Genomic DNA, 13,953 nt, shown 5'->3' on the forward strand with positions numbered 1-13,953 from the left:
AAATGTTCCAAACTAAATAAAAAATGTTGAGCACTGTTTGTTTTCTACCTATGTGAAGTTGGATTTTTAATAATGAGTATGATAAAAATAAAGTACTGGAAAGACTCAAGGGAAAAAAAAAAAAAAAAGATGATGAGGAAGAATATTCCAGGGAGCAGAAACCGCATGCTCAAGGTTTAGAGGTTCAAGAAGCCAGAGGATGGTGTGGACTGCAGGAAATGCCTAAGGAGGAGGGAAAGACAACAAGGCAAAGGAGCAGCCACGCAAGCGCCCCTCCCCCACCCGATCCCTTCTCGAGAAGCCACCTGACCTTTCTGTGCCAGAACAGGGTATCGAGTGTTTCATAAAGGACGGGTGGCCTGGAAGGTTCTTGGCAGTGCACACGGTGCCCAGCCAAAGTGTTTCCACCCTTCTCCGGGTCACTTCATTTAGGGACACAGGGACACACCAGAGGCTGGTTCTGCTGGGAAGACAGGGACTTACCTGGCCAGGCACATGATCATCCCGCAGGTGAGCTCCGCAGCACTGAGGCTGTTCCCATTGGGGGTGCTAAAGATGGAAGAAGGAAGGAGACATCAGTGGATCCAGACCCCATATTCCCATTCCTGTCCAGACAGAAACCACCACCCTATGCCTCCCACCTGGGCTCTCCGATGGACACCGGCCCTAATCCTAGGGTTGGAGGGAAAACCCCCACCCTGGCTTTATGTTGTCACACCGAGGGACTCCAGTTAGGGAAACACAGCCGGCCTCTCTCCCCAAGCTCACTTCTCCCAAGGCCGAGAAGTGCCTCACTTGATTGGGAGATACATGTGTGGCTCAGCATTTCATTTTCCTCCTGTTTCAGGATCCACCTGCCTACAGGGAGCACAGATTCCTGCTGCTCCGAGCCATCACTCATCCTGAGGCCGTGCCCCAGATGAGTGAGCAAGCCTATCAAATTCAGGTCAGCCCACTGCCCACACACCTTCATCAAGCTGCCCAGCCCGGGTTCTGTCAGCAACAAAGCTAGGATTTTTATCTCCACCTGTCTGACTTCTCCTCCTATCTCTCAGCAAGTTCTGAAGCGAGAAAGCTTCCTAACACCTTAATGCACGGGGCCATGCTGACTCGGCCCACTTCACAGAAAGGAGAAAAGAGCTGAAACCCATGAAACTATTTTCCCTTTCTCAAAGGCTCTTTTGTTTGTTTGCTTGGTTTGGAATAATTTATTAACATACATGTTTACCCTCCTTTTTCCTCTATTGGATCTTTTCACCTCTGGAAATGAAGGTTACAAGGAGGGAAAAGTCAAGAGATCTTATCTCCCCCCCCCCCCCCAAAATAAAAAAAGGCAAGAGAAAAGGATTCTCAGAGTCCATCCTTTCACCTAGCTTCCTGCCTAACCCTGCGAACCGGCTGTACTGGGATGCAGGAAGGGTTGCAGTGCTGGGGGGCGCTGCCTCCGTACCCAGGCCAAGAGGGTAGAAAGGGCTACCATTCCACCTTCCCTCAGCTGGGTATTCACCTCAGCCCAATGACCAATTAACTCCTACGCTATAGGAGAAGTGGAGGCAAGGGAGGGAACGGTTTTGAGGACACTGAGCCTCCCAAGGGAAGAGAATGGGCTTGGGGACGAAGAAATGGGCTACAATTACCTTGAGACACCATCTAAGTGCCAGACAGGAACAAGCAGCATGTGTGGCCAAGGCCTGGCGTGCAAGTCACAGTCTCTGCGCTGAGTTTCTGCAAAAACCGTTCTAGGGAGGACCCTTTCTCTCTAGGTACCAGAGTGTGAAAAGAAAAATGGGGGTCCTGGTTGCCGAAGGGCGAGGGGCCGTGAGGAAGGGAAAGAATGCAGAGCCACTCAGCTGGCAAACCCCGTGTACCTGCCTGGGGCAGGTGACCAAGCAAGCCAGAGCTAACGAACACTGGGCTCCAGCCAGAAAAACGGAGAGTGCTGAGGCAGGAAATGCAGCTAAATTCACTAATGTTCTTCTGATCCCCAACCAGGCTGCAGTTCAAATGTCTGCAGAGCAGGTTTGTGAAGGGATCTGAGATCACAAAGGGAGCCTCCTTGTCGAGAACCTGGGGAACTCCAATGCTGTGAGTGCGGACCACCTGTCTGGACTCAGCCTGGCCCAGGCATCCTTGTGGATGACCCCGCCTTCTCTAATCGAAGAGCTCCCCTCCCCCTGCCAGGTGAGCCTCCACCCTCACCCCTGCCGAGCTCCACGACTTACTTCATGACCAGAACGCCCTTCCTGGTGGCAGCCTCCAAGTCCACGTTGTCCACGCCCGTGCCCGCCCTGCCCACCACCTGGAGCTTCTCTGCGGCGTTGATGACATCCGCAGTTACCTTGGTGGCCGAACGGACGATGAGGCCTTCACAGTCCTGAGGCAAAAGAAACATCTGGGTCCACAGTGGGTCCTCAAGACCTCCTAGCCCCTCTTTGCCTAAAGTGAGTGTTCCTGCATGCTGGCTGGGTGGATAGCTTCAGAGAAAGGAAGCAGATGGCAACCACACCCAGCAGGGGATGCCAGCAGGCAGGTCTGGGGTCAAATCCAAGCTCCATCCCCTATGAGCTATGATCCTGAGACACGGTCTCCTCACATGTGTGAGGAGGAAGTGAGAAAAGACAGGTACAGCCAGACACGCTCTCTGCCTCATGCCCAGTGGACAGCACCTCCGCCATCGGACACCGTGAAGCTGAAGGGGCGAGGCGGGACTGAACTCTACTTTGAAAGCCCCAATGACCAGCACATGGAAGGCACTCAGTAAGTACCGGCTGGCTGAATAACTAAGACATGAACAAAAGACAAACTTGAAAGAAAAACACTTCCTATAATAGAGTCCGAAGTAAGGGCAGGAAGGGAGAACAATTAAACTGGTCTAAGCTGCTCAGATACGCCAGCAATTTTGGACTCAAAATATACATATGCAAAAAATAAGTACTTTCTGGATTCATCATAGCTGCTTTTCTTGGGCTAAGCTAGACCCCAAGACAGTCTTTCCTAGGCTGATCCAGAATCCAGTGATATCTTCTCAGAATAAGGACGTTGTTGCCTGAACACCCAAGAAGAGTCCCCAAGAAATGGAGAGCAAGCAAGGATACGCTCTGTCCCAAAATGGCTGTCCAAGGTTGGTAAGGAAGCAAGTGTTGTAAAAGCAGCAAGCTGGGGACCAGGACGCTGGGGTTGTGGTCACGGTGCTAAGTCACCCCACCCCCACTCCTGGTCTTCATTTATAAAATAAGAGGGTTGGAACCCTCAGGTCATTCTCACGTCTGATCTGACACCAATGATGTAAACATCTCTGCAATTTCCACAGACAGCCAGATGCAGGACCCCTCCCAGTCTCCCCAAGCCCTTTCATGTCTGCAGTTTGGAAACAAGAGCCTCAGAACGTGACGCTCCAAGCAACACTGATAAGCCTCTGGTCCGACTCCATTTCACAGATGAGACACTGAAGCCCATCAAGATTAAGGATGCCCATGTCCCCTCCTCCTGCCCTTTCCATGCCCTCCTTCCATCTACTGGGTGTCTGATCAGTATGCATCCGGCATCATGCTAGACTCTGTCAAGCCAAGATGAAGAAGTCACAACTTACCCTTCAAGAGGCTCATACTGCCAGACACCCCAAAACTCACCAGTACACATGTATGCTGTGACTTCAGAATATATAAGGCCACGGACATGGAAAGGTTAGAGCAACCAAACAGGAGCCACCCCATCTGGGCTGACTGCCAACACTGGCCAAGGCCAAGGGAATCTTGAGGGTGCTTGGAATTCCTCCCTATAAAGCAGCCTAGTTGAACATCAGCCAATGCCTGGGCAGACGGGGACACTGCTGACTGTCCCACATTCAAGTCCACTGCACTTGGCTCCAAAGAAAAGGCTCCCCCTGCCTGGCCACCTACTACCAACTTGGCAAGGCACAGTCAACTTCTCTTCCATGAAACCTTTACCAACAACTCTGGACTCAATATCGCACCCTCCCCCGACCTTTCAATCATCTGTTTTACATTCGGGTGTCCTTTGTCTGATCTCCAATTCGGTCTCCTCATCTATATTTTATATCTCTAAAGCAGGGTTATCTCTATAGCTGATGCTAAAACACTGCACTGAATACATGAATTCAGCGATTTGAGAGGCTGGTGGAAACCTACCCTCACCATTCTCCCCACACCACCTTCCTTCCCTAAATAATTCAAACACGTAACATGATCAAAAATCAACTATGGGAAATACCTTCTCTTGACTGTGATAAGGAGGCATCAGATCTATATGACAGCACTCAAGAGTTTTATGAGCCTAAGAATAAGGAGAGAGACAGGAGAAAAATGTTCTGAAACTGACAAATTAATCAAGAGAACTAGATAGGCACCTGACAAACAGACCCATGTATGTCTGGGACAGACAAACAAACCCATGTATGCCAAACTGATGGGGAAAGGAAGAGCTATGCAATAAAAGGTATTAGGAAAAGTCAGGAAAAAACCTCACTACAGATTTTTAAAAATCCAGAAGAATTAAAGAATTTTTTAAAAGTAAGCATTAGTAGAAAATCTAAGGGGATATTTTTATGATCTCAGCATCGGTAAGCTTCATAAGCAAGGCATAAATCACAGAAAGCATAAAAGAAAATACTGATAAATTTGATACTGATAACTTTTCAAATGTCAATTGTTTTTTTTTTGTTTTTTAAGTAAGCTCTAGGACCCATGACCCCTAAAGATCAAAGAGTTGCATGCTCTAGGGCCGCCTGCGTGGCTCAGTGGGTTAATCCTCTGCCTTTGGCTCAGGTCATGATCTCAAGGTCCTGGGATCAAGTCCCGCATTGGGCTCTCTGCTCAGCAGGGAGCCTGCTTCCCCCCTCTCTCTGCCTGCCTCTCTGCCTACTTGTGATCTGTCTCTCTCTGTGTCAAATAAATAAAATCAAATCTTAAAAGAAAAAAAAAGAGTTGCATGCTCTACCAATTTTCAAATGTAAATTTCTCATGGAAAAGATCCCATAAACAAAGTTAGACAAGTGATAGGCTTAAAATGGGGTAAAATCCTTGCACTATACATGACAGAACAAAGACTCATCACCAAAAATAATCAAGGCTTCCTATAAATCATTTTCTTAAATGCTGAAGATCCCAGTGTAAAAATGGACGAAGGTCCAAGTAGGCAATTCACAGGAGAAATACAAAGCTGCCAGTAATTTATAAAGACTCTTAAACTACTAGATATCAAGAAAATAAATTTTGGGGGCACCTGGGTGGCTCAGTCGGTGAAGCATATGCCTTCGGCTCAGGTCATGATCCCAGGGTTTTGGGATCAAGTCCCAGCATCAGGCTTCCTGCTCAGCGGGGAGTCTGCTTCTCCTTCTCCTTCCCAGTTATGGTGCTTTCTTTTGCTATCTCTGTCTTTCTCTCAAATAAATAAATAAAGTCTTTAAAAAATAATAAAATGTAGATTTTAAAACGTGGGATTTTTCAGGCATCATACTGACAAAATGAAAAATGGTAATAGTCAATGTCGGTGAGAGTGCAGGGGAAAAGGATTATAAATTGCACAACCCAGAGAGAGCAATTTGGTGGTGTGCGAGCACATTTTCACGGTGCATTCCTTCACCGCCAGCTCTGGCACCTAGGGTCAATGGTAACACACTGAGGATGTCAAGCTCCCTTGGAAATGATCAGTCCAGGACCAAGGGCCAACTGACAAGAAGCAGGCCTGGAGCAGGACCACCCAAAGGGTCACGATCTTCTCACCTTGGCACTCTAGTATCAAATTCCTGAGCCCAAATCTGAGGCCCAAGTCCTCTTCTGAGGGGCCCCAAGAATCTGGCCTCCTTGAATGCTTTCTCCAAAAGCCATCACCACTCTCCCCAAACCTTAGGAATCTGTATTCCAAAGTGGGGGCTGCAGGCCCTCCAGGACCCTACCCCAAGCTCGCAGGCCTAGGACAAGCACAGAAACATCACAACTAGCCTTGAACAGGCCCAGCCTTGATGCTTACTCTGAAGTAAGCTTACTTTGAAGCCAGAAGTCTGAAGAATCTCCAGTCGGACCAGTAGAGATGTTCATTCAGATCTCCCCTGTCCCAAGCAGGGCATTTGCCTTTGGAGACTCCCCTTCAGTCGATCTGGACCCACACTGAGCGCGACATCCCACTTGCCAGGATCCACTAGCTTTCAAGGTCTCCTAACACCCTCTGCCACCCCCCAGTTCATTCAATTGCATCACCAATTGATACATTCGATTAGCACATAGTGGTGACTCCTCAAAACCCCTGTTCCCCCTCCCCCCATACCATACCCTCCTCAGGTCACAGCATCCATCCAGGCTTGGCCCCAAGCTGCCTGCTCCTCTACTCTACTTATGCAAACTGCGGGCCTTTAAAGCACATCCTCCCACATCCTCAGTGCTGTCTGCCATGACTATGACTTTCTTTTCCCCTGTGTCCTGCAGGCCATTTTGGCCCCTCTCAGAACCTCACCCATTCTGCTCTCAACTGCTCTCCACAGCTGCCTTAGAGCTGGAAAATGGCCACTCTTCTGCTGGATTTATAGTTGTTCCAGAAAAACTATGCTAACTCAGTAGTAGAAAGCCATTCACATCTCTCAAGTTCAAACACGCTTCCTTTCCTGAGGACGACAGACTTGGCCCTGAGGGGGGCTCCAGCATGGCGGGTGCCTCTAACTTAAATCAGACGCAAAGCCAAATTCTCCATGTCATTGTTCCCCAGCTAGGCAATGCGGGAAGGAACTGCTTGGCACAATATGCATGTTTCTGATTTAGTCAATGTCTATTTAACTTCTGCAAATTAAGCCCTAATGTAAGGGCTGAGAACTTGCTAATTTTTTTCAAAGATTCATTTATTTTTAGCTTAGAGAGAAAGAGAGTGCACACACTGGGGCAGGAGCAGGGGCAGAGGGAGAAAAAGAATCCTCAAGCTGAGAGTCCAAGAGTTTTGTGAATTCTGAACACGATGCTCCGCTGTTCCAAGCCAGTGTTTTCCAAACTTTTTTGACTACGACTTACAGTAAGAAACATACGTTTAAGTTGTGATTTTATACTCACAAACCACACAGGCACCACCACTACCCGTATAACTGAAACAAATTTCAGGGCACCCTACTGAGCCTATCTGCCTCACTTCATTTGTTTTTTAAAATGCTAATCACGACCCAGTAAACCAACATCACTACACACCTATGTGCGATGACTCGCTTGGAGTCTGAAAAGCACCATTCTCAACTGGGGGGGGGCGGGGGGGAGGTGGTAACTGTACTTTCAGACCACAGAATGAGCGAGAGCAGACCGTGTCTGACCAGAACACCGAGGTGTGGGAACAAAGGCCAGGCCTGGGCAGGCAATGTGCTCCACAGTCCAGCGGTATTAAAGATTTCAGTGGGCGAAGGCAAGGGCACTACTAATGCGTACACCTCTCCACCCAGAATGAAAAGACACAGTGTGGACATGTGGCCCCTCCAGTGGGCTGCCCAGGTGGGCTATCCTGCATTCTGAAGCGAATGTTTTACAAAGACAGACGAAAGGCTGGGGGCTCCCCTCACAGCCCAGCCATGACACCAGCCAGCAGACAAACACTCCTCCCTCCTCTCCTGCTTGGAGTTTTCAGTGCCTTTAAAATGTCCTCCAAGGGGCGCCTGGGTGGCTCAGTGGGTTAAGCCGCTGCCTTCGGCTCAGGTCATGGTCTCAGGGTCCTGGGATCGAGCCCCGCATCGGGCTCTCTGCTCAGCGGGGAGCCTGCTTCCTCCTCTCTCTCTGCCTGCCTCTCTGCCTGCTTGTGTGTCTCTCTCTGTCAAATAAATAAATTAAAAAAATCTTAAAAAAAAAATAATAAATAAATAAAATAAAATGTCCTCCAAGTTGCAGGCCAGACTCCAGCAACCCACCCAGCCAACTTCCCAACTTCATGGACACCCCCCCCCACTGCTGGAGAGGACTCCCGTTCTTCTCAGTTCTGCCTTTATCCCACCTGCCCCCCCCCCCCGAAATCATACAAATTCAGATTTCTAATTTCCACAAGAAAGTTGCAAAGCCCCAAGTGAGGCCACTCGTCCCAACCTGGTGCTCTGGCGATCTGGCGGAGGTGAGGATCAGAGGCAGCTCTAGAGGCCACGGCACTGCCTTCTGGCCATTGCCCTGAGCCAAGGCCACTGACAACACGCATACAGAAGAGGAGGGGACAAGCAGAAGGTGCCTGCCTCCCGTCCATCCTGCTCCAAGGATCAGGTCGTGACCCCTGTCTTCCCACCCAATTTAGGTTAATCATCCCCCTTTTCTCTACTTTCAGAGCAGCAGAGCAGGCAGGGGCTAGGCTGCTGGGTGGTCTCCCTTGGCACTCAAGTACTGTACCATCTGTTCAATCCTGGGGTGTCCTGGGGGTGTTGGTCAGGCTCCCTAACTAGTCCACAAGCTTCCTGAAGGCAGGGACTCAGATGCTTCTCTAAGTACAGGACAGTAGGGGACTTACTCTCTTAAGTACTCAGATACAGCACCATGGCGGTGGAGGGGGTGTGGGTGGGGGGCCGCATCGCGTTGAAACACGGCAGCAGATATAAGGGAGCACAGTTTCCATGTGGTTCCGGCACAGCTGCCTCTGTGGTGTCATTCAAGGGGCCCTCTCGGAAGAAAATGGAGGGGGTGGAAGGGGGCGGGGGTTGAGCGAGGTTGGTAGTAGGCGGCAGAGCGGGGCTGTGGGGGAGAGAATCCACTGAACGTGGGACATCAGCCCCCGGCGTGCTGGGTGCGGGAACTGGAGTCACGAGCTCACAAAGTAAATGTCCTGCACGAGGGCACCTTACAAACATGGGAGAGAAACCTCACAAGTCTTACAAACAGGACCCTTAGAACAGGGAGAGAAGGATCTGAAGTAGACGGCGCCAAGTATGCAGCACGACAAACTGATACATGTCTGAGAATGATTTGCCAAGAAACAGAAATTTCCTGGGGGCGTTTGGGATCGGAGTCTGATTCCTGACCAGCGACTGAGGCCAACGGTGGGGCAGGCGGGCAGGAACTAAGCCCGAATCCCTGAGAGGGGGCGGGAGGGGAGGGTGCTGCGTGGGCGGCCCGGGGACCTCCGGCGCCCCCCGCCTGTCCCCCCCACTTCCTCCGACGGCTCCCAGGAGGCCGAGGGGCGGGGAAAACTCGCGGCGGTCTTGCATCAGACGAAAAGCGGGTACGGCGTTTGCTGCCCTAGCCCAGCCGCCTTGCCTGCAGCCTCCAGCTGCCACGAGACAGGCTGAGGCCCCCGGGAAAGCTGGACTCGGCCGGACTAAGCAGGACTTAGTCCGGGAAGGATCGAGGGTCCGTGGGCTCCCCGCGCGGAAGCCCCTTTGGCGCCCCTTCCCCCCGCCGTGCAGGGCTGCCAGGGCCACTGTGCGCGAAGGCTCTGGGGAGGCGCGCGCTGGCATCCCGCAGGCAGCCTGCAGGGCCAGTTGGAGCAGCCTGCACTTTGCAGCGCTCGCGGGAGGCGAGCTGACGTGAAACACGCGGTTGCAAACTGAACGCAAAGTTTGCATCCTGCAGCTCGCTACAGTTTGCTTCTCCCTCCCCCAGCCCCCAATCTCGGGAGGCCCCAGGATTGACTGGAACCGGGGACGGGGAGTGGGGGTGGGGCGCGCTGGCCCCGGCGCGGGCCGGCGGGTTTCGGCAGGAGATGCCAACGAACCCTTGTCTCTCTCCCGCTCGTCCTACCTGCAGCTCGGCTATCAGCTCCTCTTTGCTCAGGTTCTGCTTCTCCACCACCTGCAGCCCTCCATCTTGCAGGATCTTCCGGCAGCAAGGGTCCAGGCTATCACTGATGAGCACTTTCCGCAGATTTGCAAAGGCCATTGCTGGAGTCGGCCTCGGAGTCAGCCGCTTGCTCGCGGGGCAGAAGCACCCAAGAAGCTGTAGTTCCGGCTGCTGGGCTGGTGTAACTGGGCAGGATTCTTGATCTCCCGCTCCCCTTTTATCTCCCCGTTCTGCTCCTACCGCCTCCTTCTGATTGGACGAAAATACTCAAACTCTCGGAGACTCCGCCTCCTCCTCGAGGCTCGAGCCTTCAGCTCCCCGCCCATTTTATTATATTCCAGCGATGAATTTCTCAATCTCAGCGAAAGCCGTTGCCTACACCTGGTGAGCATGGAAACACAATTTGCGCTGACTAGCTGATTCATATCTCAGCCTGAGAGAAATGTTTCAGGTTCACTTCTTTCTTCCGAAGAAAGAAATTCCTTCACAAGCATTTACTGCACGCACCTGTTACGTGCAAGGCACCGTCCTGGATACTGAAGGGGCTGGGACATCCTCTGGTGGGCTGACACCAAGGGTACCAAAGGCAGACCGGAAAATTACATAGTGAAAACCAATAGGAAACTTCCTGAGACCTCACAAAGCAGTGCTTAATTACGAATGAATGATGCCTTGAGAATTATGAGTTTGAAAGAGAACAGGGACCAGGATGCATTCAGAGCAGCCAGAATTTGCGTTCAAGTTCCCCATTCTCCTCTTCCTCCACTTTCTCTCTAATTAGGAAAAGACAAAAGGATGTATGATGTCAGTCTGATCTAATTTGTATATGACCAAGGAGACACTTCCCAGCTCTGAACTCCTTTATGTTTAAACCCCACAACAAAACGTGCCTATCCTATGCCCCTCTTTCTGGAAATACTGGTGGGGTGGGGGAATCCATTTGGGGTTATTTAAGGCCCTCTAGGATCAGAAGCAGAGGAGAAGCAGGCACGCTCCTAGGTGAATGAGAATTCAGTTTATCCAGCAGTGAGCTATCCTCAGCCAGCGTGCGCCCTGGTCCTGAGAAACACCCAGCTTCCCCTGGGAGCACCAAGAAGGCTTCCAGCAACGCTGCCTTTCATAAGACACTCTGATGCTCCTAGAAGGCCAGGACTCTGAGAAGACCTGAGGATATGGTGATAAGTAAAATATTATCTGCCTTCAAGCTGCTCTTTGTCAATTGTGTAATCTTGAAATAACCAGGGAGAGAAGTGACACAGAGGCCCAGGGCGTGAAGACTAGCTGGAGGAGATGCCTAGGGGTCCCGGAAACCAAAGTGCAGAAAGGTCAGGCTGCCCAGCAGGGGCCTTGCTCTGGGGAGGAGTTGAACCACACTCCAAAGTAATACAGTGGCCCTGAGTGACTTTTTAGGTGGGATCTGCTTACATTAGCTGAGCTGAACTCTGGCACTGCTAGTGGAGATAATATCTCTCTGCACAGCTCCCCTTCCTCCGCCCCATTCCCACTGTTCACCCCTACCTCCAACATCAACTATAAGTGGAGGATTTTGCTTGTACAATCAGCCTAGGAGCAGAGGAAATACTATCTCCCCCACCCCATGTTATGGCTTCCATCCATAAAATAGAAACTTTGGCCTTCTTGGAAGTATTAGGAAAATAACTCTGCCATTCTCTTAAGACCCCTCACTCCCTCCACTCCCTGAGCCCCAGCCCCTTGGGAAGAGAGACATTCTGATTAGTGAGTTTAGGAGAAAGGTCCTAGTGGTAGCCCAGGCCAGCCCCTGCTTAGTTCTGTCTTTTGGAGCTGAAACCCACAAATAATGTGCCCTCCCCTCCTTCCTTGTGTAGTGGTGAGCCCACCAGGCCCCACCACACACATCTGAGGCGGGGGGCAGGAGCCACAGCGGTCCAGCTACTCTGTCTTTATAGGATAAGGTCCATGGGAGAGAGGGAAAGGGGAGAGGTAGGAATCCTATTTTTTTACTTGGAGCCCAGCTGTGATCTCCAAAGTCACATTAGGAGTAATAAAACATGTTTTGATAAGTAGATGATGAATTGTCATCTGCACAACAGGCACATCTGAATTTGAATCCCAGCTTCTGAAATTACTGATTATGTGACCTTGGGCAAATTACATGGTTTCTCTTAGACTTAGTTTTCTTCTCTGTAATGTGGGGCTAATAGGAAAATGCTTACTTCATAAGATTGTTGTGACAATATGCAAAGCACTCAATGAGTCCAAACTGTAATGCTTGGCTTTCATTCATTCATTCATTCATTCATTCAATCAGACAATCAACACATATTTATTGAGAGCCCGTTATGTGCCAGGCACTGCTGAGGGTGCTGGAAATGAAGCTTTGAAGGGGACAAACATGGTCCCCGCTCTCATGGAACTTATGTTCTGTTTGGAGCCAGAAAATAAATAAGTGAAAAATGGAACAAGATAACCTCAGGATGTGAAAGTATGATGAAGAATACAAAACAGAGTGACATGATAGAGAAGCTGGGATGTGGGGGCATTCATGTTAGACTTTACAACCGGGAAGGGGCTTTCCAAGAAAAAGATACTTCTGTTGACACTGAAATAAGTCACTTTGCAAAGAGTGGAGGAAAGAGAATTCTAGGCAGAGGGCAAAGCAGAACAAGTCTGGCACATTCAAGGAACTTGTTCCCAGATATTCCTGTAGCACTTACTGTGTGCCGGGCGCAATGCCACGGACCGGGATAACAATGCTGAACAAGTCACACTCGGTGCCTGCCCTCCGGGGACTCATGGTCTAGCACGTGAGTGTGTGTGCTGTGTGCAGCCCAGTCGGACAGTCAGGAAAATCTCTGAGAAGAGCAGCACTTAAGCTGAGATCTGAAAGTGGAGGAAGAGCCAGGGGAGAACATTTGGAAGAATATTCAGGGGTAAAAAGGACAGTAAGAATAAAGTCACTTGGGTAGGAAAGATCATCTGTCATACAGAGATGAAAGGGGGAATGAGGCATGAGATGAGATACAGAGATCAAGAGACGACAGAGCCCTCGGGCCATGTAAATAGTCTGAACTTCTGTGGATACAAATTAAAAACTGGCTCGAGGTGTCTGAGAAGATCAAATGTAGACAGAAATGAGCTCAGGCTGGTGTCATTGTCAATCTGTCTCTCTCCCCTTCTCTGTTTTATCTGACTTTGCTTCATTTCCAGAAAAGCAAGATGTGGTAAGAATGTCACCAGTTAACAAAGACTGTAAGATTCAGTCAAAAATTCTTAGCAGTTTTGCAATCCTAGAAGATTGTACTCGTTTTCTAAGAATTGCCACAATATTTTCTCTCTTTTTTTTTTTAAGATTTTTATTTATTTATTTGGCAGAGAGAGAGAGACAACGAGAGAGGGAACATAAGCAGCGGGAGTGGGAGAGGGAAAAGAAGGCTTCCCATGAAGCAGGGAGCCCGACTCGGGGCTTGATCCCAGGACCCTGGGATCATGATCTAAGCTGAAGGCAGATGCTTAATGACTGAGCCACCCGGGCACCCACCACAATATTCTCATACCTGATCCTCACTGGGTCAACAGAGGTCATGGTTCCATCCTGAACCTATCCCTGAGGCTGGGGGAATGGATATGCTGACTGGTCAGTCTTGAGGAAAGCACCCACTTCACATCTGAGGAAAGTTCCATCTGGAATATATGCAAAGACTATGAGGAAAGTGGGTCCCCTGCAGAAGCTTCAGGGTGTTAAACCAAAAGAAGGGGAGTGGGGATTGGAGGGCAGGCTAGCAACACCAACAGCTGACCACTCCACCAGGCTGAGGGGGTTAGATTTTATTTGAAGTAGGATGGGAAACCACTGAAGTTTAGTTATAAGGAGGGGAAAGTATTAAGTTTTAAAATGATCATTCTATATTTTACACCAAAAAGACTCCTTTTTACAGTGCTATTTCAATTGTCATTATGATAATGATGACAGTGAAAACCATGACAACAACGATTAGCAGAGAGGTGGGTCCCTTGTTTGGCACCTGGAACAACACAGTAAAGCACAGTCAGATCTTGAAAAGGCAGCTCTCGGACAGTGAAACTAATAGGAATCAATGAATGGATGAAGTTAACCACCTGAGAAAGGAACCCATCCTGAGAGCCAGTAAATGTCTGAAAAAGTTTTGGGAGCAACCAGATCAAAATTAAGAGAAAAATACTCTTTCATCCAAATACTACCAAATATTAAAAAGAAAAA

General features: G+C 49.7%; 1 protein-coding gene across 1 annotated transcript in view; it reads right to left on the reverse strand.

The window, feature by feature from the left end:
* PHGDH (phosphoglycerate dehydrogenase) overlaps positions 1 to 9,931 on the reverse strand; it is a 31,082-nt gene extending 21,151 nt beyond the window's left edge. Inside the window, exons 1-3 of the mRNA XM_047726834.1 lie at positions 9,696 to 9,931; positions 2,223 to 2,374; positions 484 to 549 (exon numbers count right to left, since the gene is read on the reverse strand). Coding sequence (XP_047582790.1) covers positions 484 to 549; positions 2,223 to 2,374; positions 9,696 to 9,833 — 356 coding nt within the window. The 5' untranslated portion in view covers positions 9,834 to 9,931. The remainder of the gene's footprint in view (positions 1 to 483; positions 550 to 2,222; positions 2,375 to 9,695) is intronic.
* Between the last annotated feature and the right edge of the window lie 4,022 nt (positions 9,932 to 13,953).

This window comes from Lutra lutra, chromosome 4 (assembly GCF_902655055.1).
Source record: "Lutra lutra chromosome 4, mLutLut1.2, whole genome shotgun sequence".
In the NCBI taxonomy this organism is placed as follows: Eukaryota; Metazoa; Chordata; class Mammalia; order Carnivora; family Mustelidae; genus Lutra; species Lutra lutra.